Raw genomic sequence first — 25,968 nt, 5'->3', positions numbered from 1 at the left:
TCCCCCTTTAGGACTAAATGTGCCCAGGTCTTTCAGTCATTCTTCACGTGTCCTGGCTTCCAGAACAAACAGGATGCTCCATCCCCATCACTTTAATCTTTCCCACAGTTTGGTTCCACTGTGCATTTATTTGGAGCTTAGCATTCCAGGCACTCAACAGCTGCCCTCCATTCCTAGGTGTCCATGTTCATGTGTATCTCTTCCTTGCTCTACAACATGACTCACCATATTCTCAAGACCTAAGTGTTAAAGACAATGTGCATGCTTTTCCTATTGAAGTATTTTTCTATTGTGGAAAGTTTCAAAGGTACAAAACATAGGAGCATGAACTCCTGTGTCCCCATCATTCGGCTTCATTACATCAGTCTTGTTTCACCTACTTCCCATCTTCTTTCCTTTTCTTTCTTTCTTTCTTTCTTTCTTTCTTTCTTTCTTTCTTTCTTTCTTTCTTTCTTTCTTTCTTTCTTTTTCTTTAAGTAGAGGCATACGTCGTTTTATTCCACTTCACTTTACTGTGCTTTGCAGACAGTGCTTTTTTTATTTTAAATAACAAATTGGCAGTTTGTGGCAACTCTGCACCAAGCACCATTTTTTCCAACAGCATTTACTCACTTTGTGTCTCTATGTCACATTTTGGTAATTCTCACAATATGTCAAACTTTTTCCTTATTTGTTATGTGATCAGTGATTATGACTTGCTGAAAGCTCAGATGATGGTTAGCACTTTTCAGCAATATTTTTAAACTAAGGCAAATATGTTCTTTTTTTTAGACATAACATATTGCACACTTAATAGACTATAGTATAGTGTACTGGGAAACCAGAAAATTGAGTGGACTCGCTTTTTTGCAGTCTTTTCTTTATTGTGGTAGTCTGAAACTGAACCCACAATATCTCCAAGATATGACTATATTCTATTTTTATTTATCCTAGAATGTTATTGACTGTATTCCCTGTGCTGTACTTTTCATCTCCAGGACTTATTTATTTTGTACCTCTGAATTCCCTTTATCTTTTTCACCCATCCCCCACCTACCTCCTCTCTGGTAACTACAAGTTTGTCCTCTGTATTTAAGAGTCCATTTTTTTGTGGGGCGCCTGGGTGGCTCAGTGGGTTGAAAGTCCAACTTCGGCTCAGTTCATGATCTCACGGTGTGTGAGTTCGAGCCCCACATCAGGCTCTGTGCTGACAGCTCAGAGCCTGGAGCCTACTTTGGATTCTGTGTCTCCCTCTCTCTGCCCCTCCCCCACTCATGCTCTGTTTCTCTGTCAAAAATAAACATTTTTTAAAAAAAGAGCCTGTTTTTGTTGTTGTTGTTGTTTTGCATTTTAGATTCCACATATAAGTGCAATCCTATAGTATTTACTTATTTCACTTAGCATTACACCCTCTAGGTCCAACTATGTTGTCACAAGTAGCAAGATCTCATTCTTGGGGCACCTGGCTGGCTTAGTCTGTACAGCATGTGACTCAACCTTTGGGTCATGGGTTCAAGTCCCATGTTAGGTGTAGAGCTTACTTAATTAAGAAAAAGAGAGGGAAGTGTAGGTTTGTGTGTATCTTTTTAAACAAGATCTCATTCTTTTTTTATGGCTCAGAAATATTATATGTATACATACATATCACTCTTCTTTATCCATTCATCTGTCTGTGGACACTTAGGTTGCTTCCATATCTTGGCTATTATAAATAATGCTGCAATAAACACAGGGGTGCATATATCTCTTCAAATTAGTGTTTGTGTTTTCTTTGGGTAAGTACCCAGTAGTAGGATTACTGGATCACGATATTTCCATTTTTAATTTTTGAGGAACCTCCATACAGTTTTCCACAGTAGCTGCACCAATTTACATTGCCATGAATGGTGCATGAGGGTTCCTTTTTCTCCATATCCTCTCCAACGCTTGTTGACTTTTTGATTTTAACCATTCTGACAGGTGTTAGGTGATTCTTCACTGTGTTGTGTTTTAAGATTTTTTTTAACGTAACGTCTACACCCAATGTGGGGCTCAAACATACAACCCTGAGATCAAGTGTCACCATGCTCCACTGACTGAGCCAGCCAGGCGCTCCCTCGTTGTGGTTTTGATTTGCATCCCCCCATTGACCAATGATATTGAGCATCTTTTCATGTGTCTGTTGGCCATCTGTATGTCTTCTTTGGGAAAACCTCTGTTCAGTTCTTCTGCCCATTTTTTAATTGGATTATTTGGGATTTTTGGTGTTGTATAAATTCTTTATACATTGTGGATATTAATGCCTTATTGAATATGTCATTTGCAAATATCTTCTCCCATTCAGTAAGTTGCCTTTTCATGCTTTTGGTGGTTTCCTTCATTGTGCAAAAGCTTTTTTTTTTTTTTTTGGTGTAGTCCCAATAGTTTAATTTTGCTTTTGTTTTTCTTGCCTGAGGAGTTATATCTAGGCCAATGTTGCTAAGGCCAATGTCCAGATCACTGCCTATGTTTTCTTCCAAGAGTTTTATGGTTTTAGGTCTCACATTAGGTCTCTAATCCATTTTGAGTTTTTGTGTATGGTGGAAGAAAGTGGCTCAGTTTCATTCTTTTGCACGTAGGTGTCCAGTTATCCCAATACCATTTATTGAAGAAACTGTCTCTGCCCAACATTGTATATTCTTGCCTCCTTTGCCATAGATTACTTGATCATATAAGCATAGATTTATTTCTTGGGTCTTGTTCTGTTCTATTGATCTATGTGTCTATTTGTGCCAGTACCATACTGTTGACATTACTACAACTTTGTAGTATATCTTGAAATCTAGGATCCAATTTTGTTCTTTTTCTAGATTGCTTTGACTATTCAAGGTCTTTTGGGTTTCCATACACATTTTAGGATTACTTGTTCTAGTTCTGTAAAAAATGCTGTTGGTATTTTGATAGGGATTGTATTAAATCTGTAGATTGCTTTGGGTAGCTATGGACATTTTAATAATATTTGTTCTCCCAGCCCATGACAATGGAATATCTTTCCATTTGTTTGTGTCATCTCCAATTTCTTCTATCACTGTTCTATAGTTCTCAGAATATAGGTCTTTTACCTCCTTCATTAAGTTTTTCCCTAGGTATTTTATTATTTTATTATTTTTGGTGCAATTGTAAATGCGATTATTTTCTTAAATTTCTCTTTCTGCTGCTTCATTATTAGTGTATAGAAATGCAACAGAATTCTGTATATTGACTTTGAATCCTGCAACTTTACCAAATTCATTGATCAGTTCTAATAGTTTTTGGTGGAACTTTAGGGTTTTCTAGATATATCATTATGTCATCTGCAAATAGTGGAAGTTTTACTTCTTCCTTACCAATTTGGATGCCTCTTAGTTCTTTTTTTGTCTGACTGTTGTGGCTAGGGCTTCCAGTACTATGTGGAATAAGAGTGGCAAGAGTGAACATCCTTGCCCTTGTGCCTGACCTTAGGGGAAAGCTCTCAGTTTTTCCCCATTGAGGGGAAAATATGATGTTAGCTGTAGGTTTGGCATATATGGCTTTTATTATGTTGAGGTGTGTTCCCTCCAGTCCCACTTTGTTGAGGGTTTTTATCATGCATAGATGTTGAATCTTGTCAAGTACTTTTTCTCTATATACTGAGATGAATCTATGCTTTTTGAGATGATCGTATTATTATAGTTTAAAGCAAATCCCAGACATTGTTTTAACTTTCCTGTACTGTTTGAATTTGCCAATCATGTGAGTATCCTAATTATGATTATTTCACAATTTTACATTTATTATATATTTTTAAAATCTGGGTAATCGGATCATGGGTTGTGGAAATACTTACGTAGTTTACTCTGGGAAAGTGCTGTTATTCATAAAGGAAAAAAATAAGGTACAAGTGATTAAGAAATTCTTAAAGGATGTTTGTTAAAATAATCAAAGCAATATAAAAGTGGCAATGGCTAACCACACACATTAATGCTTGTTATTAACTAAAATGTTTTTGGAGGGGTGCTCATTGCTTCAGAGATCTGGCAGCTGGTGGTTACACAGCGATAGAGGTGTGGGGACAAGAGTAGATGAGAGACACAGGTGTAGTCTCCAATTCATTGTTTTCCAATGGGAAGTGGACATACAGAGGCGATTTTAGGGGATATGTGAGAATGGTATTATAGACTCTGAATCCCACAGTGTACAAGCTATTCCTTATTCAATTCTCATTCCATCTTTCTAAATTGACATGGAGAAAGCGTCAGATTGATGCTAATATGCCTCTAAAGCTCTCTCTCCCCCTTTTTCTAACCAAGAATGAATCTCTATTCAAAGCTTTCATATGGCAACAGTCTAACAATGTCTGTATATGAGAAGTGATGCCTGTATTTCAGTTATAATGATGATCAGTTTCCTGTTTTTGTTTTGTTTTGTTTTTGAGGCACGGAGGGGCAGAGAGAGAGGGAGAGAGAATCGAAAGCAGGCTCCACGCTGTAAGTGCAGAACTCAACAAGGGGCACAATCCCACACACCATGATATAATGACCTGAGCTGAGATCAAGAGTCTGATCTTAACCTACTGAACCACCCAGGCACCCCTGTTTCTTGTTTAAATAAAAGCATTTAAGTTAAAGAGTTAATATGAAGAAAAAATTAAGTAACAGTGCAGGTACGACGTGGACAGGGCAAACTTTGTGAAGGCAGACCTTAGGTAACTGAAATTTGAGTAACACCAAGCTGGCTAGAGAACGCCACAACTGTCTTGCTATGGGGAAGGCAAGGAGCAGAAGCTGGAATGACCCATTACCACATCTATGCCCATCTCCCCCTTTGTGAAAAGCCCGCCACTCTCTTCCTGGCCTTTGAATTGCCCTTACTCATTTTCACCAGATCTCTTCTAAGCAGGTTTCAGAGAGAAGGGAAGCTTTGCAGAGGGCTCAGCCACAGGTCTGGCTGCCCTCCCTCCTTTCCTTCCTCTTGCAGGACAGGCGCACTGGGCTCCCTGTGCCAGCACTGCTTTGGGACCAGTAGATACGAACCCAGGACAGCCACGTCCTCTGTCACCAGGGAACAGCTGCTCAGTCTCAGCACTTGAAGGGACTCTGAGAACTTCAGTGTTTCCAGAAGCAGCTTCAGGTTGCCACCAATACATTTGTTCCAAGAAAGGTCGAATACTTCCAGAGCAGGGAGGTGAGCAGAGGCTTCAGCTAAAATTGAGAATAGTAAGAAGAGCAAGCATTTAGGCTTCCCTCTTTGAAACTGAGCAACCTGGGGCAACATATTAATAGAATTAAAGTTAAGACAGTTGTGGAGACTGTTGTCTTTTTCCCAAAATTCATGACCACAGCTTCTGTTGTCTATTTTTATTTGAGAGAAATACTGGAAACTTTGGGAAAGTAAACTCGGTGAAATGGAATTCACTATTGACTGGGATTTTTCTCCTTCAGTTGACATCTAGGAGGGAGAAAGAGGCAAAGGATTTGGACAGCCGGTCAGGATTTCCAGTACGTGTCCTGGTTTTACGTATTCCCTTGTACAGTTACCACTAAGGTTCAGACAGGGGGCCAAGTCTCCTCAAGACTCCGAAACACCAGAATATGTTTGTGTCTACCTACCTGCAGTGACAGAGACAAGGAAGGGAACTAGTGTATTTTGGAGAGATTTTTAAAGAAGATTAAAAGAGGTTCTGCTCGATTCTCAGTTGCCCCTAATATTGCAATTAACCCAAACAACTTATTGCCAAGATATAGTTAATTATGCTTTTTTTTTAAATTTTTTTTTAACGTTTTATTTTTTATTTTTTGAGACAGAGAGACAGAGCATGAATGGGGGAGGGGCAGAGAGAGGGAGACACAGAATCGGAAGCAGGCTCCAGGCTCTGAGCCATCAGCCCAGAGCCTGACGCGGGGCTCGAACTCACGGACCGCGAGATCGTGACCTGAGCCGAAGTCGGACACTCAACCGACTGAGCCACGCAGGCGCCCCAAGTTAATTATGCTTTAATTCCAATCTTCTTTCTAAAGAATAACAGGTGTCCAAGGGGCAAATATATATCCTTTTATAATATGTAAAAAGAAAACCCCTATCACCTACATGGTACAGGGACCTATCAATGAGAAATGGAGCTTTCTCTTCTAAAATTAAGGTGGAGAAATATGTGTTTACATCTTAATGCAAACTGATATAATTCAGTGTAATATCTGCTTGATTATGATTCATTATGCAGCAATAATTAAAGGAGTTATTATCCTCTGATGGCAGAAGACACAAAATTAAAAACAAAATTTTCTTTAAAAAATATCCAACTTTTTCCAAATAGAAAGTATTATTTATAAAACATCATGGGGGCACCTGGGTGGCACAATTGGTTAAGCATCTGAGGTCGGGCTCAGGTCATGATCTAAAGGTTTGTGGGTTTGAATAGCCCACGTCAGGCTCTCTGGTGTCAGCTCAGAAACTGCTTTGGATCCTCCATCTCCCTCCCTCTCTGCCCCATTCCTGCACACATGTGCTCTCTCTCAAAAAATAAACATTAAAAAAAATTTTTTTTTAAAAATCACGTTGTCCCTAAATTTATTTTTTGTAGCACTTTCCTAACTGAACATTAGTCTGAGCAATGGCATGCATCATGTATGTGCGTGAGTGTGTTTACCTAACCATTTGGGGGATTACAGACCCCTTTGAGAAGTTACTTTGTTTTACTTGCTTAGCTAATGTCAGAAATACCTAAAATGTGGTTAGGGTATATACAGTGAAGAAGAAGTGTCATCTCTGCCTTCAAGGAGGTTATAAACTGGGGGAAATATGCACATTGAGAAAAACACACAAATAAATACATAACTGCAAATTCTGATAAAAGCTATAAAAAAGATACGGGGCTCCTAATTTAGATCAGAGATACTGTATTAACAGGGAGCATTCGTGCTGAGACCTGAAGTCAGGGCTTCCCAAGAAAGAATAGGGTGTGGGGGCGTTCCATCCAGAAAACAGAAAGGTCTGAAGACAGAGGCGAGCCCAGTGACAGGAAGGAACCGAAAGAAGCTGGTTCAGGGAGCAAGGGGGAGAGGGGCTGAGATCACCTGCGCCTTTTAGACCCCATGAAGGAATGTGGATTTTACCAGAGGTGATGCAGGCAGCCATTGAATCTGTTTAAACTGGGTAGTAGTAAGATCCAATTTACTTTTTTTTTTCAAGTTTATTTTTATTTATTTTTGAGAGCATGCACGAGAGAGTGTGAGCCAGGGCAGAGAGAGAGGGAGAGAGAATTCCAAGCAGGCTCTGCTCTGCCAGCACAGAGCAATGTGTGTGCAATGTGTTTTGTTTGGGTGGCAAATTCAGTAAAATGACACAAAGTGCCTCTGCCTCAGAATATCTCCCTCTGCTTGAAGGGCATGGTCTTGCCCCTCAAAAAGGCAGAAATTCCAGATTCTCTAGACCCTTGATCTAGGCTGGGCTGTATCCATGACCTTCCAGCAGGCCTGGATTCCTAGAGAAGACAACAAATCATGCTGGGAAGTAGATGTTGGGCAGTCAGCTAGGCTCACACACTAGCAACTGCCTCGCTTTTCCCATAAGACTCCCAGCAATCCAGTTTATATTGTCACTTCAGTGAAATGACAAGTTACCATGGATATGGACCTCCAGAGTTGGCTACATACAGTCTAGATTTTAATTTTTTTAAATTTTTTTAAATTTATTTATTTATTATTATTTTTTTAATTTATTATTTTTTTTAACGTTTATTTATTTTTGAGACAGAGAGAGACAGGGGAGGGGCAGAGAGAGAGGGAGACACAGAATCTGAAACAGGCTCCAGGCTCTGAGCTGTCAGCACAGAGCCGGACGCGGGGCTTGAACTCACGGACCGTGAGATCATGACCTGGGCTGAAGTCGGACGCATAACCGACCAAGCCACCCAGGCGCCCCTAATTTTTTTTTTTTTAACATTTATTCAGGGGTTTTTTGGTTTTTGGGTTTTTTTTTTTTTTGAGAGACAGAGCATGAATGGGGTGGGAGGACAGAGAGCGGGAGACAGAATCCAAAGCAGGCTCCAGGCTCTGAACTGACAGCACAGAGCCCAATGTGGGGCTTGAACTCACGGACCATGAGATCATGACCTGAGCCGAAGTCGGGTGCTTAACCAACTGAGCCACCCATTTGCCCCACGTACAGTCTACATTTTAAATGTTAGATTTGCAAATGCCAAAATCATTCATGCGGCCTTCAGAAGGCCACTTTTAGGGGAGCATATTTCCTGAAGAGAAGACAAATTAGTACTTCACAAGTTTGCCTGTGGCCGAGCCTTGGCATGAAATTCTGATGTATGGAATATGTGTTCTCATGTGTTACTGTACGTGCTTGTAGGGATCTGGGGAATTCTCTTACCGAGGGCGGTAAACGTCTCACTTTGCAAAGCACAGTTGTTGATGAGTAAGGACTTCAGGGCTGGTAAAAATCGGAGCCGGCTGAGTAGGTTTTCAGAAGAGCCACCCATCTTTTTGTTGGCAGATAAATCCAACTCTTGAAGACTCGAGAGTAAAGGGATTACCTGGGCTGTTAAAATGTCAGCAGTGATGTGTTTTAGGCATCATCTCACAAAGAGTCTTCTGGGTGTTTGGGTCCCACAATCTCCCTCCTTTACACACCCCTGCGCACACGCACACCAGCCACACTTCCCAATGTACAGCTTAGGCTTTTCTGCTTCCAAGCCTCTCTTCAGGCTAGAAGTTAAGACCAAAGATTATGGAGACAAAACTGGTTCTAATCCTGCCTCTGCTGCTAAAGAATTGTATGACTTCAGGGAAGTCACTTAACTTCCCTGAATCTTGGTTATCTCAATAATGAGAAGAATAACAGTACTTCACAGGGTCATTGGAAAGATAAAACAACTGAGTATATTTAAAGTACTTGGTACATGGCCTGGCACACATTAACAGCTCAATTAATGTTCAGTGTCATCATTCTTTTCTCAGAATAAAGTAATAAGTACGAGGAAGGCAATGAAAGCAAGCAGTCAGGATGGAGGTCTGTTGGTGACAGCACTGGCTTGGGGTCCTGAGGGCCCTGCTGTGCCAGGAGTTACTCCTGCTTTACTATCTTTCTGCTACTTTTCGTGCTTGCAAGCCTTTGGCCTCGCTCTTTCCAGTGTGGGAGATGCAGCATCCTGGCATCTCTGTGGGGCTGGCTCACCCTTGAGAGCCTTCCAGGGACACCTTGGTCACATAACCCCTTGGTCACTATCACACCACCCTATTTATTTTTGCTTCTGTGAGGTCTGTATGTAGGGCCTGCTTCATCCCCAGAGTGTGCATCAAAGTCTAGAACACTGGAGGCACACACACATTTGTGGGAGGAGGGACGGAGGATGGGAGAAAGGCAGAAGAGAGAAGGCAGGCACGTGCAATCCCAACAGATGTAACTGTTTCTTCCTCTTCCAACCCCCACAGCACTCTGCTCTTCACCATGTAGTTGGTTTATTCCCGTCCCTGCCAGACTGAAGCTCCTGACTGTAAATTTGCCTTTGCCCTTGGCACAGTACTCCATACAGCTAGATGATTGGCTAAATGATCTGTAATTCCATTTCTTCAGAGCTGTCTAGAACGATCAGAAAGAAAAATGGGGAATTACTTAATACCATAAGGTATACACAAGATGTATGTTCATTTCCATCTTTTCAAAATTAGACAGTTTGCTACAGTTATTAAATAATCATTAGCTTTCCAAGGCCATCCACCCGTGTTGGTGGCTGCAAATGTAGTAAAAGAGGCTAATCCATCCCTTGTGCTTATGCTAGTGGTAACAGTGGAGGTGCTCTAGCACCGTACCCTTCCTCTGAGTAACAAGATGAGTAACAACGTTACTCAGTTGTACCGAGGGAACTTCATTCTTTGGGACCTGATGCATTCATAACCCAGGAGTGTCTCCTCCAAGCATGACACTCAGAAGTAAAGGGGATGGTGATATTCCATAAGGCCCACTTAGAGCCCAGGAACAGATTGTTACTTTAAAATCTTTAATGAAAGGCTCGGACGCTTCTGTTTTTCAAATTGAGGCCTAAGAGTCTAAAATGTAATTTAGCAGGTCTCAGGATGCCTGGGAGTTTCAGTTGCTTAAGCGTCCAACTTTGGCTCAGGTCATGATCCTGCAGTTCACGAGTCTGAGCCCTGTGTCAGGCTCTGTGCTGACAGCTTGGAGCCTGGAGCCTGCTTTGGATTCTGTGTCTCCCTCTCTCTCTGTTCCTCCCCCGCTCACATTCTGTCTCTCTCTCTCTCAAAAATAAATAAACATTAAAAAATAAAAATAAAAATAATGTAATTCAACAGGTCTAAAATATAGACGTCAGACCTAAGAAACTATTTTAACTCGTTTCCTTCCCCAATCGTACTAAAAACAACTAAAAAATTGTTTCTAGTCTTGTTTTTCATGGATTCATTCTTTCAATCAGTCATAGTCAACAAGCATTTGTGGGGTACCAACTGTGGGCCCGAGCAAAGGGGAGGTTCTGAAGGTGTTCCCAACACAGGAGGGGCCCCTGACCTGGAGAGGGAACGAGGACAAAGGCCCCAGGGACAGAGGTCAGCACGCACAAATGACCGGGGTAGAGTCAAGGAGGGGAAGGGTAGAGAATGAGGTCACAATGATAGAGGAGGAACTGGAAGACCATTTGGACTCTCAGTAACCTAGGCCCGAGAGGACGGTGGCCTGAACCAGGGTAGTAGAAGTCTAGGTGGTGAGCTGTGGTCTGATTCTGGAGGTATTTTCAAGGGTTACTGTGGTCACAGATGGACTAAAAACCTTAATGGCAAGGCTGCACTTGCGCTGTTTGTTATAAGAAACTGCATTTATACATTATGTGGGGTAATTACAGGATTGTGTCTATGGTGGAAAGTGGGTGTGTGCCCTAAAGTTGTAACGTACACCCATTATGCACCACCCTGCTGACTTGTGTAACTTTGTCTGTATCTAAGGGGCTTGGCTTCACTTGTTAGTCAGAAAGCCTCAAGGCCCTTTGTTCAGCTTTCTTTCCACATCCGTGTTTGAAATAAACTTTGTGACTCACAGACTCATTTCTAAACAGCAACACATATTCAAAATTTTCTCCTTCAAGTGCCACATCCATCATTTACAAACGTGTTTAGGAAGAATTTAGATGTGCTAATACTTACTGGGCACTTCATACATGCCAAATACTAGATTGGAGGCATCCACAGAACTTTTTAGGATGTGACGCTTTCAGTAACTCCATAAACTGTAAGTTTAAGGGGACGCCTCGAATTTACCAAGTTTCCAAACATATACTGAGGTTCCAAAAGTCCTTCCTTGGCTCTACAGTTCACACTTACTCAGCGACATCACGTCATCTACCGTCAGCGAGCACTGGTGAAGATCCAGGACTTCTAGATGCTCCAACATGGCCAACTGAGCTGACGAGTCTTCAAAACCTCCACCCAGCTCCTTGTTGCAGGAAAGGTCTAATTTCCTCAGTTCACACAAGTACCTAAAAGCAGCATCTACAAAGAAAGTCAAAAGTCCCATTTTGACAAATTACAAGGTGGAAGGCAGGTGCGTAGAGGGAGACGGAGAAAATACACTGGGCTGAGAAAAGCCAAGGCGAAGGAATAACTTTAGACTTCCTACCATCTGGTCATCTTTGGACCTGACCGTGGCTTCTAACACACACCATCCATGATCTGCAATGCGTGCCAATGGCTCTGGTCAAACCCTGCAACTAATGGTTCTCCTCCTCCTACACTGGAGCATTGGCATTTCAGAGAATTCTAGACTTAGGCAAACTGCCAGTGAGAAGGATATTACAGGCTCTGTAAGTTGAAGGGAAAAACACAATTTCATTTCATGGTCTCCCTTACTGTGGATACTCTATATAGGGGAATAAATTTTAACTACAGATGCCACTGATGCTGTTCTTTTCATCAGTACCAACTCCGTCCTACTACTAAGCATAAAATAATGCTGACATTTTTCAAAAGTAAGAGAAAAATGGAGAGCTTCAGTAGCACATAACTTTTATTTTGCCCCATGTCTATCTCAAACCCAAAATACCCTGGCCTTTTCAGAGGCAGTCATTTTAAAAGGTTGTTTTTGTAATCGTGCAAGTATATGCTTGTCATAAAAGACTTAGAAAGTAATAAAACAAGGAAGATTTAAATTACCTATCATCTTATTCCCCAGCCTAACCACTGTGCATATTTTGTTGAATGTCCTAACAGCAATTATAAAGTAAAATTGCACATGTATATAAAAACCTCACCCAATATTCTGACACTCTTTTGCGATAGTCCACATGAATGTAACTTCAGTACTTTCAGATTTGAGGTACTTTTTAATCCCTGAGCAATACTGTTTAGACTGCCACCGATGTTTCTGTTAATGGAAAGATCAAGTACTTCAAGATTTTGCATCATGGGTAGCAACTGACCTAGAGGGAAGAGAAACAAACAAGAGCAGCTCAGTAAAAATGCAGGGTGTGACTGCTGGGGAAAAAGGGGAGGGCAGCTTCATGTGACCTGGGGGTACAGTGTGCCACTGTTCCAATTCAGGGTAAGAGAAAGCACAGCCAACCTTGACTCCCAGGCTGTCTGATCGTGGGCATCTTCACACTTATTTTCTGGGAAGGACTCATCCAAATCCCACCTACCCACAAACGCCCCATCTTCTGATGTGAGGTTGCAATCTATGAGCTCAAGCGTTTGTATCTTGCTCCCTTCTTGGAACTTCTGGAGGATCAGAGGCAAGTTTCCTCCCACTTTACTGTTCCAGGACAAGTTCAGCTCTTCCAGCTCAGGTATTGCCTCCAGTGCTTCTCCTGTTACCAAAGAACCCAAAGACTGGATTGATTGCTAGTCCACAAAGCAGGGGATCCATGTCAAAATCAGTACAACCATTGTTTATGGACTAGTATTAGCCAGGCGAGGGACTGGTTAGGTGCCAGGTGCCGAGGAACAGAGTGAAGAAAATGACCCACCTCCAGCCCACTCCCAGCAGTGGGCGCTTCTGTATTTACAGGCACAGCAATTCTAGTCCCTCCAAAGTTCAGAACCATGCCTATGTATAAAAATCATAAGCAAAACAAAACCAAGTAAAACACCCCAAGGGTACCTGGGTGACTCAGTCAGTTAAGCATCCGACTTCAGCTCAGGTCATGATCGTACGGTTCGTGAGTTCAAGCCCTGTGTCGGGCTCTGTGCTGACAGCTCAGAGCCTACAGCCTACTTTAGATTCTGTGTCTCCCTCTCTCTCTGCCCCTCCCCAGCTTGTGCACGCTCTCTCTCAAAAATAAATAAATATTAAAAAATTAAAAAAAAACCCACCTATCATTGAGTTGTTTTTGTGGTAATAAATATTTATACTATTCCAACTACTTTCATCCACCCTGTCTGGGGTCATCATTGCTGGGAAGCTGGGCCAGAGGAAGAGGTGAGGCAAAACAGGGCACTGGCCACCACAGGGGCGAAGCTCACCCTGACATCAAGAGTAGCACACACAACTGAAACCGAGCACTACAGAGAACTAGTAACAAAGCATAAGGCATCAGCCGCTCATAACAGCCATGCAGCCCTGGCGGGTGGAGGAGGATGCAGTGAGAATGGGGTGGAACTTGACATTTCTGAAACCCTTTCACATAGGAAAGCATCCGAGGGCCAGAATGGAGCTTGGGAGAGAGAATAGGAAAGAGCAAGGAAATCCTCTTTAGGAATGATTTCCACGGCCTTGGGGAGAACAGAGGCACATACACGAAAATGCACTTTCTCAGCATACAGAGTCAGTCTCGACACCAAACAATTAAGAGTGCTGGAAAGTCCCTTGTGTCCGGAAGCCTCTCCTCCACTGTCCACTACTGGGCTTGGACTTCTACCATTGGTTATTCACTGTATGGAGTGAGGTTTCAGGAGTGCAGGAGCCTCGTGTTAAAATGCATGTTCTCCCAGCACAGGAATGATTTTGTGTGTCATCGCCAGTCAGCTGGGGTGGCTTTTCTGGGGTGGCATCACCCTGAAGCATTCCCCAGGATCAGAGAGAGAGAGAGAGAGAGCGCATGACTGATTAACCATGTCTGCAGTGCACATGGTACTGGAGAGCCACACATCTATCATCCTGCACTAAGCAACTGTAACCAGTGTAGCAATGATGGAACGCCTCCTGATTTATGGTCTCTTATCAGTCAACCATCTATTCTCCAGGTACCCCATCTGCCATCAAGGCTAAGGAAGACCCCTTCTGATGGGAGAAGATGCAAAAGCCCTTCCAGAGAGGAGTCTGGGAAAGGGAGCAAGGCATAAAACATCACAGCAACAAAGATGCAGACTCTCTCTTGAACCTGGCAAGTTCGGAGTGAGTCCCAGGGCAGAAATTCCATTCCCTGGCTTCTTAAGGCTGGAAGATCATAACAAAGATTAGACTCATCATAGAAAATAAACAACATTTTCTTTTTGTGCCTGAGTGGCAGTGAGTTGAATTTGCAACTCTGCTACACAATAACCAGCTACTAAATTGATTACTTAAAATCACTGAAAGTTAGTTTTGGATGAGGGAAGAGCAAAAGGAGGGACTATCCATTATTGAGCACATGCTGGGCATGTAGTACATGCTTTAAAGAAATTAGTTAATCCTCACAATAGTTTTCTGAGGTGGATATCAACCCCATTTCAGAGATAAGAAAGCTGAGGCTCGGGAAGGTTAAATCATTTGTCCATGGTCCCAAAGCTAGTTAGAAGTCGGGGTAGGATTTGCACTAGGACCTGGCCTGCTCTCAGATGGATGGTGTTTCTCCTCAACTACAGGAAGGGTAGGCCAGGGGCATCAACTGACCTCGATCTTCCACAGAGGGCAGAGAGAAGACATTTGACATGAACTGTGTTGTCTCTACAGAAATCTTTGCAGAGATGTAAATGATCAAAATATGTCATTGAAATAAGAAACTCCAGACCAAGAGAATTTTTAAAAATGTTAATGGCAGCTGAAACCAGCAAGTATTTTAGTAAAAGGTTGGGTAACATGACAAATTGTATCCTACATTCTATGTTATTCTATGTTCAGTAATTAACTAACTTGAGGTTCTAGTTCTATTGAAACCATTGCTTTTAGTTTTAAAATCTTGCTTTGGTCAATTTTTTTAAATGGGAGTTGAAAAATAGAAGAGGTTGTTTTCGAATTGGAAAATAACTTATTATCTACCTCAATTTTACAGGTGAGTAAGAGTGAGTAAGCAAATTTGACAATTATCTCCATTTAAATTCCATGAGAGCAGATACCTGACCAACCTTTTTCCTTTCTCTATCCTGGGGCTTAGCACAATGCTAGGTACAGGCTACTTAGCTTTTCAGAAGTTATACAAGTGCCCAGCGTGGCATTTCATCGTCCTTGTGCTCTCATCCATGAGCCCCGGAGGGGCTGTGACCCAGATAGTTTGCCCTTGATGCTTCAGAGCCGCTAGCAGTGAGGCATTCATCATACCCAGTGCTCGAACATCATCAGTGGTAAGTCTGCAACTTCCCAGCCTCAGGATTTTTAACTTGCTGACGAGATGCATTTGCTGGGTGACTGAATGGAGGGTTCCACCTATAAGATCATTCCAGGAAATATCCAGTTTTTCCAAGTCTGGGAGAAGAGGCAGCAAAGCAACTGGAAGGGAACAAGAGAAAAGACAGATTTGCACGTGCAGTGTGTAATTGGTAGTACATGGGACCCAGTGCCTATTGCACTGTAAGAGAAGAGGGAGGGGTGGACATGTTGACTTTCAGCAAAGCACGGCTCCCTCAGCCATGCAATCGGGACAGACTGCATTTCCTAGGGCATTTTCTATTTCTGCCAAAAATGCAGTGGTATCTTCAGATTTCATACAACTCCTTTATTGTAGTAGAAACGGTAATTCTATTGTTACTAGCATTGTCACTGTAATATGTACACTAGTCCTTTCCATTTTTGCAGAGCACCCTGACGTCCCTCACCCCTTCATCCTAGCGGATCCTCAGGCTGAAAGCAGAGGACTGCACTGTTGGCCAGGGTTGCTGAGATTGAGGGTACTAGTTACCCTTTCTTTGTGATCATCATTGCCTGGGTATCACAGCCTTCTGAAACTCCCATTATATTTAAATGGACCGACATGTGGAGATTTAGATAAGCACAAAGCCTGACCAGAATCTTCTCTGAGTATCTGCCATCACTCATTAAAAGTGAAGTTACTGCCTGTGAAAAACATTCTCAAAGGCCATCTTTATCTCCCGGAGCGACAAGACCCGAGAGTGGAGACTGGAGACTGGAGACGCCAGCCAGCCGAGAGGAAGTAAAGCATCTTTGCTTGTTTGTTTTTAAATATGTCTTGAAGGTTAAGGGGCAGCCATCAGAAGCAGCAAGCTGAGGTCTTATAGCTACAGGCACAGCAACTCCAGACCTTCCAAAACTCTGAGGCCATGCTTAGGAGTGAAATTTGTTTTTGCCTTTTGTTTGTTACTAGCTTTCAAAGCAGTTGAGCCCTTTCAACTTGTTCACCAGAATTCTTATGCTTTATAAAGCATAAGTCTATTGAACACATTAAGAAGGAAAAACAATTAAAAGCAGGATTGCTGGGGCCCGCACTCAGAGATTTCAAGTCAGCAGGTTTGTGCTGAACTCAATTGCCTGTGTTTGCACCAGCTCTGCTAGTGACTCTGACACACAGCCATCTGGAAACACAGGTGCAGTCAAGGTTCTCTCTTAAGAGAGCTGTCCAAAGGAGAACCTGGGTAGCTCAGTTGGTTGAGTGGCCGAATTCAGCTCAGGTCATGATCTTGCGATTCGTGGGCTCAAGCCCTGTGTCAAACTCTGTACTGACAGCTTGAGCCTGCTTTGGATTTTGTGTCTCCCTCTCTCTCTACCCCTCCCCCACTCAGTCTCTCTCTCTCTCTCTCTCTCTCTCTCTCTCAAAAATAAACTTAAAAAAATATATATTTAAAGAGAGTTGTCCAAAATATAATGGCATGCGTTTTAATTAAAATAGTCAAGGACCCCTCACTCAAAATTCAGTTGTTTTGACACCTCTGCACCTCTGTGTTGGTAGACACATCTAATTTGATGAAAGACTTGACTCAAGGCATCTGGGAGAAAGAGAAAAGATAAGGTGGCAGTGGTTGTGTGTGTGGGGGGTCTTCACGCCGGACTCCTGCTTACGCGTGACACATGATGGTTACACTCTCATTCCACAGATGACAGAACACAACACCCTTTTACATGCCCAGCGGGGCTTGGCTCTACGGATGAGCCACTCGAGTTTAGATCGTACGCAAAACAAATGTTTTTCAGGGAAGAAGAAGCAATCGGTAGGGAAGTAAAATTACTCAGGAAAAACAGACAAATGAACCTTCCTCCTAAACTTGGCTCAAATCTTTGTAGCTTGAGGAAAGATTAATTTGTCTTTTGTTGTTGTCTTTTGTTGTTGTTGTTTTAAATAGTGGTGCCACTGCTCTTCCTGATTGGGTGGGGCCACCCTGTAGACCTCGGGTGGTCAGGTGAGTGATGGGTGTGTTTTGCCTGCTCATCTCCCCTCAAAGGCCCTGGGTCCCTCTGTGCCAAGTCAGCTGCATACAGACCCACTTCCCTCACGTCCTCGGTCGTTAATCCACAGTTATTCAGATCCAGACACTTGTTGACAGACTTTCTGCCCAGCTTCTGCAGGAATTGCTCGTTTTTCTCCATCCTGGATCCCAACTCCATTTCTGAAGTGAGAGGCTTAGCTACATTATCAGGAGAAAGAAGAACTTGCTGTTAATGCAGATAGTGTTAAAGATGCACGGCGATCGCAATAGACAAGTAAACAGACTAACAACAACCCTGAGCTGGTTCTTGGAGAAACCTCAACCCAGAAGAGGAAGCATTTACCAGGGGACAGAACTTAACTGCTGTCCTGCCTCCGGGTGCTGGACAGTGATCACTCCCATGACCCTTTTCTTACAAAGGAGCCTGAGGAACTCGGTGGCTGTTCTTTCCTGGCCTGACCTAGGTTTCTCCTCTCGTAGACAGTGTTGTTCTCCCTGGACCGAGTAGTAAACTTGTTAGCACAGGGTTGAAGCCGAGCACGGCTGAGAGACGCACAGATGTCTCATGGTGAATGCTCATGGTGGGGAACACAGGTAATTTGACCAAACAAATTGCCAAATTTGCGAAACAAAGGCAAAGCATTGCAATCACTGACAATGGGCTTCAGCTGGCTACAGGGAGCGACTCAAACACTTGCTGCTCATTTCGTAGACCATTCCATTGACAGATGCAGAGACAGTGGTGCCTGGGAGAGCTTTTCTCAACTCCTGCCACAGGACACTTTCAGGAAGACTCATTTGTCCTTCTTGTCACTAGAGACTACTTACATGGCACCCTCACGAAGTTCCTCTGTACTAACACAGTACTAACGTGATAACACTAAAATAATAAAAGCCTTACTTTTTCATTTTTTTTAATGTTTATTTCTGAGAGAGAGCGTGAACGGGGGAGGGGCAGAGACAGAGGGAGACAGAGTCTGAGGCAGGCTCCAGGCTCTGAGCTGTCAGCACAGAGCCCGACAAAGGGCTCAGGCCTACGAACCATGAGATCATGACCTGAGCCGAAGTCAGACGCTCAACCGACTGAGTCACCCGGACGCCCCTAAAAGCTTTCCATTTATTGAACACCTATTATGTACGAGTGCTGCACCTACCCCATGTGCCAGCGTTTGAGACACGTATAAAATACATCATCCTTTTGGAAGAAAAAATGAATATGCAAAAAAGGGTCACTGACAGTGACTTTTTAGAGGTTTTATAAATGAAAATGTACAATTTAAAACATATAAAAAAAAGTTTACTGGAATCCAATACACAAGTGTAAGTTCTAAATGTGCAGTAATATTCTACTAACCCTGACAAAGTATAAAAACCACATAGCTAAAAAGAAATACTATATTGGTACCAGTGAAAATTAATGGTAGGACTTCAGTAGTAATCAATTTAAATTTAAATATTAGGAGAGTAATAAGAACGCTACCTCTCCACAGTGTGTCTGGCAGCTTGCTATTTTTTCTATTATAATTTATTGTCAAGTTGGCTAACATACAGTGTGTAAAGTGTGCTCTTGGTTTTTGGGGTAGATTCCTGTGGTTCATCGCTTACATACAACACCCAGTGCTCATCCCAACAGGTGCCCTCCTCAATGCCCATCACCCCTCTTCCCCTCTCCTCCTCCCACCCCCCCATCAACCCTCAGTTTGTCCTCTGTGTTTAAGAGTCTCTTATGGTTTGCCTCCCTCCCTCTCTGTTTGTAACTATTTTTTCCTCTTCCCTTCCCCCCATGGTCTTCTGTTAAGTTTCTCAAGATCCACATGAGTGAAAATATATGATATCTGTCCTTCTCTGACTGACTTACTTCATTCAGCATAATACCATCCAGTTCCATCCACCCTGCTGCAAATGGCAGGATTTCATTCTTTCTCATTGCCAAGTAATATTCTATTGTATATATAAACCACATCTTCTTTATCCATTCATCAGTTGATGGACATTGGAGCTTTTTCCATAATTTGGCTATTGTTGAAAGCGCTGCTATAAACATTGGGGTACATGTTCCCCTATGAATCAGCACTCCTGTATCCCTTGGGTAAATTCCTAGTAGTGTTATTGCTGGGTCATAGGATACTTCCATTTTTAATATTTTGAGGAACCTCCACACTGTTTTCCAGAGTGGCTGCACCAGTTTGCATTCCCACCAACAGTGCAAGAGGGTTCCTGTTTCTCCACATCCTCACCAACATCTGTTGTTGCCTAAGTTGTTAATTTTAGCCACTCTGACTGGTGTGAGGTGATATCTCAGTGTGGCTTTGATCTGTAATTACCTGATGATGAGTGATGTTGAGAATCTTTTCATGTGTCTGTTAGCCATCTGGATGTCTTCTTTGGAAAAGTGCCTATTCTTGTCTTCTGCCCATTTCTTCACTGGATTATTTATTTTTCAGGTGTTGAGTTTGGTACGTTCTTTATAGATTTTGGATACTAGTCCTTTATCTCATATGTCATTTGCAAATATCTTTTCCCATTCCATCGGTTGCCTTTTAGTTTTGTTGATTGTTTCCTTTGCAGTACAGAAGCTTTTTATCTTGATGAGGTCCCAAAAGTTTATTTTTGCTTTTAACTCCCTTGCCTTTGGAGATGTGTTGAGTAAGAAATTGCTGTGGCTGAGGTCAAAGAAGTTGTTGCCTGCTTTCTCCTCTAGGGTTTTGATGGTTTCCTGTCTCACATTTAGGTCTTTTATCCATTTTGAGGGTTTTTGTGTGTGTGTGTGTGTGTGTGTGTGTATGGTGAAATAAAGTGGCCTTCTTCATTCTTCTGCATGTTGCTGTCCAGTTCTCCCAGTTTGCTAAAGAGACTGTATTTTTTCCATTGGATACTCTTTCCTGCTTTGTCAAAATTAGTTGGCCATACATTTGTAGGTCCAATTCTGGGCTCTCTATTCTATTCCATTCTGGGTCTATATGTCTGTTTTTGTGCCAATACCATACTGTCTTGATGATTACAGCTTTGTAATAGAGGCTAAAGTCTGGGATTGTGATGTCTCCTGCTTTGGTTTTCTTCTTCAATATTACTTTGGCTATTTGGGGTCTTTTGTGGTTTCATACAAATTTTAGGATTGTTTGTTCTAGCTTTGAGAAGAATGTCAGGGCAACTTTGATTGGGATTGCATTGAATGTGTAGATTGCTATTTTTAAGCAAACACCTATAGGGTGTGGTCTGTGTAGGGATGGTTGATGTTGCCACATTCTCCCAGTAGGAGGCAGCACCATCCACAATTTTATCTCTTTACACAGGCCTTCCATTTCTATCAGGGTGCATTGCATACAATGTATTTTATTTTGGGTATGGTTGCCAGATTTAGGAAAACAAAAACAGCGTGTCCAATTAAATTGAGACTTCAAGTAAACAAGGAATCATGGCTTAGTAAAAGTATGCCCCAAATATTGCATGTATTTTATGTGGCAACCCGAATTTTGAGTAGAGCAGAAGCGAGTTAGGGATGGGGGGATGGGGAGGGACTAACTCTTGCATGCAGTGAGTCCAGGACACTTTGTTAAGCTTAATTCAAAGAGTCTCAATCACACTGTTTCATAGATTTAGAACCTGAGACACAGAGAGACTGTAAGTAGCAGAGTCAGAATGTGAACCTAGAACAGACTGCTCCAGAACCCATTATGTGTGTGTATGTGTTTAAATTTTTGGGTTAGGGGGTATCTGGGTGGCTCAGACAGTTAAGCGTGACTTCTGCTCAGGTCATGATCTCATAGTTCGTGGGTTAGAGCCCCGTGTCTGGCTCTGTGCTGACAGTTCAGAGCCTGGAGCCTGCTTCAGATTCTGTGTCTCCCTCTCTCTCCACTCCTCCCTGGCTCATGTTCTCTCTCACCCTCACTCTCAAAAATAAATGAACATTAAAAATTTTTAATACGTAAATAAATTTTTGTGTTAAAATATTTCTCTGCATGATACCTTATGCTTTCTCTTTTGTTTTTAAGACTTTATCCCCATAGGATCGACCTACGATCATGCTCAAGTTCCAGCCTTCCCAAACCTTTTTCTTCTCAAGCCACTATTCTGTCAATCATTTCCTTTACTGTCAAATGTTTGGAAAAGGTGGTTTGTACTTGCTGGTCTCACTTCACCACATTTACCAATCAACCTCTATGTTCTGGTGACCACATTCACCTATTCAAACAAATTGTTTCTCAAAGGTCACCCGCAGACAGATTCAGGACTCTCTTCTCAGACCACATCCTGCTTGGGCATTCTGTAACGGTTGATCTGATGGGCAAGTCTAAGACCGCAGAAGTGGAAGACTTGGTTCAAATTGTGGGTCCTGCAGGTGAGCAAGTAATTTGGCTTCTCTGAGCTTTGGGTGATTCATCTGTAAAACAGAAACTCTAATTTCTGCCTTGTTCATTTCTCAGGAGCATGGTGACTTACATTTCCTAGGGCTTCCCAGGGAGATGGGACTCTGCAGGGCCTTTTACATGAGAGGTATGTTATAAATATTTGTTGAATGAACAAATAATTGAATGAATGAATGAATATTAGCTTTAAAGCTCCTTAATTACCAAAACAAAGCAACATGATAGACTTTTATCAAATGCCTCAGTATAAATATAAGTACTAATTTATGAGATCCATGGACATGAACTTACAAACCATATATTTCATTTTTTTAAATACATAAAACCCTTTCTTCAAAGGATAGCTTATGTCACAGCTCAAGATATAAGGCAGTTGAGTCAGAGCTGCTACCAGTTGGCTGAGTTGTGGTGACTGGTGCCCTATGGAGAGCACAAAGTTGTGACACATGAACAGTTCTATGGAGTGATTCGGGACCTTTTCCTGACTGCCTCCATATGATTCTGTGAGCTAAGCAGTATCTTCACATTAAGTTCTTTTCCAACTTATATCTTCCAGGGTTGGTTTCTTGGTCATAAACAACCATGAATCCCAGTGGTTTCATAAAACATAATAATGTTTGTATGTTTGTAACGTGGGTGTTGCTGTGCAGGGAACCAAGATAACAAGTTCCTGTTTTCCATGAGCTACGTGTCCAATGGAAAAGGCAGGGGCACCTGGATGACTCACTTCGTTAAGCGTCTGACTTTTGGTTTCAGCTCAGGTCATGATTGCACAGTTCGTGGGTTTAAGTCCCACATTGGGCTTGGTGCTGACAGCGTGAAACCGCTTGGGATTCTCTCCCTCTCCGTCTCTCTCTCTCTCTCTCTGCATCTCCCCTGCTTGCTTGCTCTCTCTCTCTAAATAAATAAACATTAAAAAAAAAAACAGGCCAACAGGAAATCCATGCTCACAATACAGAGAAGTGCAATGGTGGGGGCAGGCAGAGGGTACATGAGCACACGATAGTGACAGTAAGCACCTCAACTCCCATGGGCAGGTCATGGCAACCTTTCAAGAGAAAGGGGTGTGTGAATGCACCTTAAGAGTGAGTGAGAGTCAGTCAGGTGGGTGGACATGAGGGAAGGATAAATGGGGGGAGGGGTGCAGGAGGATGACGACACAAGGGAAGGTCTTTGTAGGCACAGGGAACCCCTTTGCAAGAATGTGGCCAGCTCAGGAAACTGCAAGTAAATCTGAATGTCAGGAGTAGAGGGTGCACATGAGGTTGGGGGGGAGGCAGGGGTCATGAAGAGAGATCCATCTGATCACAAACACCTTGAAGACCATGTTTGGGATTGTGGACATTCTCTTCAAGGCAAGAAAGACTCAGTGAAGGATTTTAAGCAGCTGAAAGATATCATATCTGTGATTTAGGAAGAGGACCCAGTGGCACTATGGAGTACAGGTTGGCAAGAGAGCAAGAATAGAAGCAGAGAAACCAGTTAGGAAGCTGTTTCAGTGGTCTAGGCAAAAAAAAACAAAAAACAAAAAACAATGAAAGCCAGAACAGCAATGGAGAGGAGGAAACAGATCCAAGAGTCATTTTGGGGGCAGAATTAACATGAGTCCAGGTACCACTGAATTTGGGGAGACATGGAAATGGACAAGCCATGCATGGCTTGAGTGGCCAGTGTTGGCCAGTGGGGAAAACCGGCTGCCTGGCCTTGCACTATTAATTTAATCATGGTTATAGGTATTCATTAACTATGCTCCTAAAACTTCAACTCATACTTTAGAACAAATACCAGCAATTTTCTGATAGAGGTTGTCTTTCTTTTTAAGTAGACTTTAACTTCCTATTTCTAAAAAATATTTAAAATATACTTAATCTACTTTCAAATAAAATTATATATATATATATATATTTTTTGAGAGAGAGAGAGAGAGAGACAGAGAGAGAGAGAGAGAGAAAGAGAGAGAGAGAGAGAAGCATGAGCAGGTTAGAGGGGCAGAGGGAGAGAGAAAGAGAATCTTAAGCAGGCTCCATGGTCAGTGGGGAGCCCAACACGGGACTTGATACCACAACCCTGGGATCATGACCTGGGCCAAAATCAAAAGTTGGATGCTGAACCAACCGAGTTAGCCAAAATGATATTATTTTTGGTATTTGATGCAAATAATCTGACAGAAATGAGGGTAGGTATAAATGAAACAAGATTGGCCATGGGTTGATAATTGTTAGAGGGAAGTGATCATGGGGGGTCCTTATACTATTCTCTCTACTTTTGGGTATGTTTGCATTAAAAGATTAAAATGCTTAAAAATACATTTAATCTAATAAATTATATATATATGTATATATATACATATATATGTATTAATTTTTTTAATGTTTGTTTATTTCTGAGACAGAGAGAGAGCATGAGTGGGAGAGGGGCAGAGAGAGAGAGGGAGACACAGAATCAGAAGCAGGCTCCAGGCTCTGAGCTGTCAGCCCAGAGCCCGACGTGGGGGTAGAACTCATGGACCGTGAGATCATGACCTGAGCCAAAGTCGGTCGCTCAACTGACTGAGCCACCCAGGCGCCCCTCTAGTAGATAATATATTAATGGCATTGTACTGACACATAGCTTTAAGGAAAGATTGGGCAATATTTATTTTCATAACCCTTGAATTTGTAATCTCTGTTCTAAGAATTTGTACTAAAAAACAAGGCTGAAATACAATGACGTATGGAAGAGGCAAGAGGGAAAGACAAAAATATTCACTGACAGGCACGGGATGGAATATCATGCAGCTGTTAAAATGAGGCATATAAACATCATGTAGCAACGTGGGGATTGAGCAGTATAAAAATATGTTTCAGAAGTAGGACCACAGCTCCGTGTAAACTCAAGAGGGATTTGCAAGCTATTATTATAACTGCAAAAGATGCCCATTCTGGCCCCCAGCTACCTCCTCCGTGACTGTCCTATTACTTTTGTCCTTTCTCCTCTCATCCTGCTTCAGCACCCCTGACCTTGGGCTCGCTCTCAAGTACTCCAGGCTCAGTCCCACCCTGGACCTTCACATTTATAGCTGCCTTTGCCTGGGAAGCTATTCCCACAGGCATCTACGTGACTGGCTTTATTCATTCACTCTACTTGGCTTACTTTATTCAGATCTCCGCTCAGGTGCCACCAAATCAGAGACTCCTTCCCTGCAACCCCATCTAAAGTAGTACCCCATCCATCATTCTTAGTCTCCTTAGCCTGCTTTTGTTTCTTTGTATCATTTATCACGCTGAAATTATGTCTGCATCTGGTTCCTTGTGTACGTAAGGTCCTGTGTTATGTGGCTGCATTTCTAACACAATAATGGCTGACATACAGTAGGTACTCGATCAATGTTTATTGACTGGCTGGTTGACCATAAATGCATGTATATGAACAAAATACTGTATCAGAATGAAAGGAAACAAGGTATTTTCTCTATACCTTCCTGTAGTGTTACATGTAATTTAAATGCTAATAATTTAAAAGTAAAATTCTTGAAGTATTTAAAGCACTTAAGTAACATAGTAAATGCTTACAATAGAAACTCATATTAGGTTTAGTTTAACCCATATGCTGTCTTTAGGGGGAAACATTATTCTAAAAAATAGAGAAATAACAGCAGTCGGTTTACCAGTATCTAAGATGTTTTCTGTTCTCTGTGTGTCATCGCTGGGTTGGAAATCAGCAGCTTCAAGGTCATTGCTCTTTTTTCTGCTTTCAGCTTTGGTGGGCCTGAGTTTTGAGCTCCTGAAGAATTTGTTGACAAACGAAGTCCGGGGTTTGGTTTCTCCATCTGAGGAATTTTTCTTCCTTCTTTGACTCATGGTCAAGTTGAAAGTGGTCTTTCTCAATAAGACATCTTCCTGTTGTTTTCAGTTTCTGGGATCACCGAGAAGCAAAAGACTCTGTCAAGACCGTGTGAAGTCAGAATTTCCTTACATGAGCTTTTATTTCCCCCCTTTCTTTGTTTTTATTACTGGTAATGTTTAATGTAAAAATAAGAATGATGTAACCCAGGATCCGGGAACCAACAGATGGTGGCAGATACACATCTAAAGCAAACTTGGGTTTTTAACTTTGCCCCACTTTATTGTGTGAAATACAGGTCG

At 42.2% G+C, this 25,968-nt stretch overlaps 1 protein-coding gene and 1 long non-coding RNA gene across 5 annotated transcripts in view; one reads left to right on the top strand and one right to left on the bottom strand.

Moving 5' to 3' along the window:
* LRRC31 (leucine rich repeat containing 31) overlaps positions 1–25,841 on the bottom strand; it is a 27,894-nt gene extending 2,053 nt beyond the window's left edge. The window contains exons 1-8 of one of the 4 annotated variants that reach the window (XM_015088576.3): positions 25,491–25,839; positions 17,532–17,675; positions 15,421–15,588; positions 12,605–12,772; positions 12,218–12,385; positions 11,292–11,459; positions 8,335–8,502; positions 4,989–5,156 (exon numbers count right to left, since the gene is read on the bottom strand). In XM_015088576.3, coding sequence (XP_014944062.1) covers positions 4,989–5,156; positions 8,335–8,502; positions 11,292–11,459; positions 12,218–12,385; positions 12,605–12,772; positions 15,421–15,588; positions 17,532–17,675; positions 25,491–25,683 — 1,345 coding nt within the window. In that variant the 5' untranslated portion in view covers positions 25,684–25,839. Of the gene's footprint in view, positions 1–4,988; positions 5,157–8,334; positions 8,503–11,291; positions 11,460–12,217; positions 12,386–12,604; positions 12,773–15,420; positions 15,589–17,531; positions 17,676–19,801; positions 22,272–25,490 lie in introns of those variants that run through there. The other 3 variants (XM_053221225.1, XM_053221223.1, XM_053221224.1) reach the window with 3 other exon arrangements.
* LOC128315244 (uncharacterized) lies at positions 21,468–25,968 on the top strand. Its single transcript, XR_008297832.1, has 3 exons — positions 21,468–21,816; positions 21,902–21,971; positions 25,581–25,968. It is a non-coding gene; the product is annotated as an uncharacterized LOC128315244 (long non-coding RNA).

The sequence above is a fragment of the Acinonyx jubatus genome, chromosome C2 (genome assembly GCF_027475565.1).
Source record: "Acinonyx jubatus isolate Ajub_Pintada_27869175 chromosome C2, VMU_Ajub_asm_v1.0, whole genome shotgun sequence".
NCBI lineage: Eukaryota > Metazoa > Chordata > Mammalia > Carnivora > Felidae > Acinonyx > Acinonyx jubatus.
Note: the sequence above shows the minus strand (reverse complement) of the source record. Positions and strands in the feature narration are given on the sequence as shown.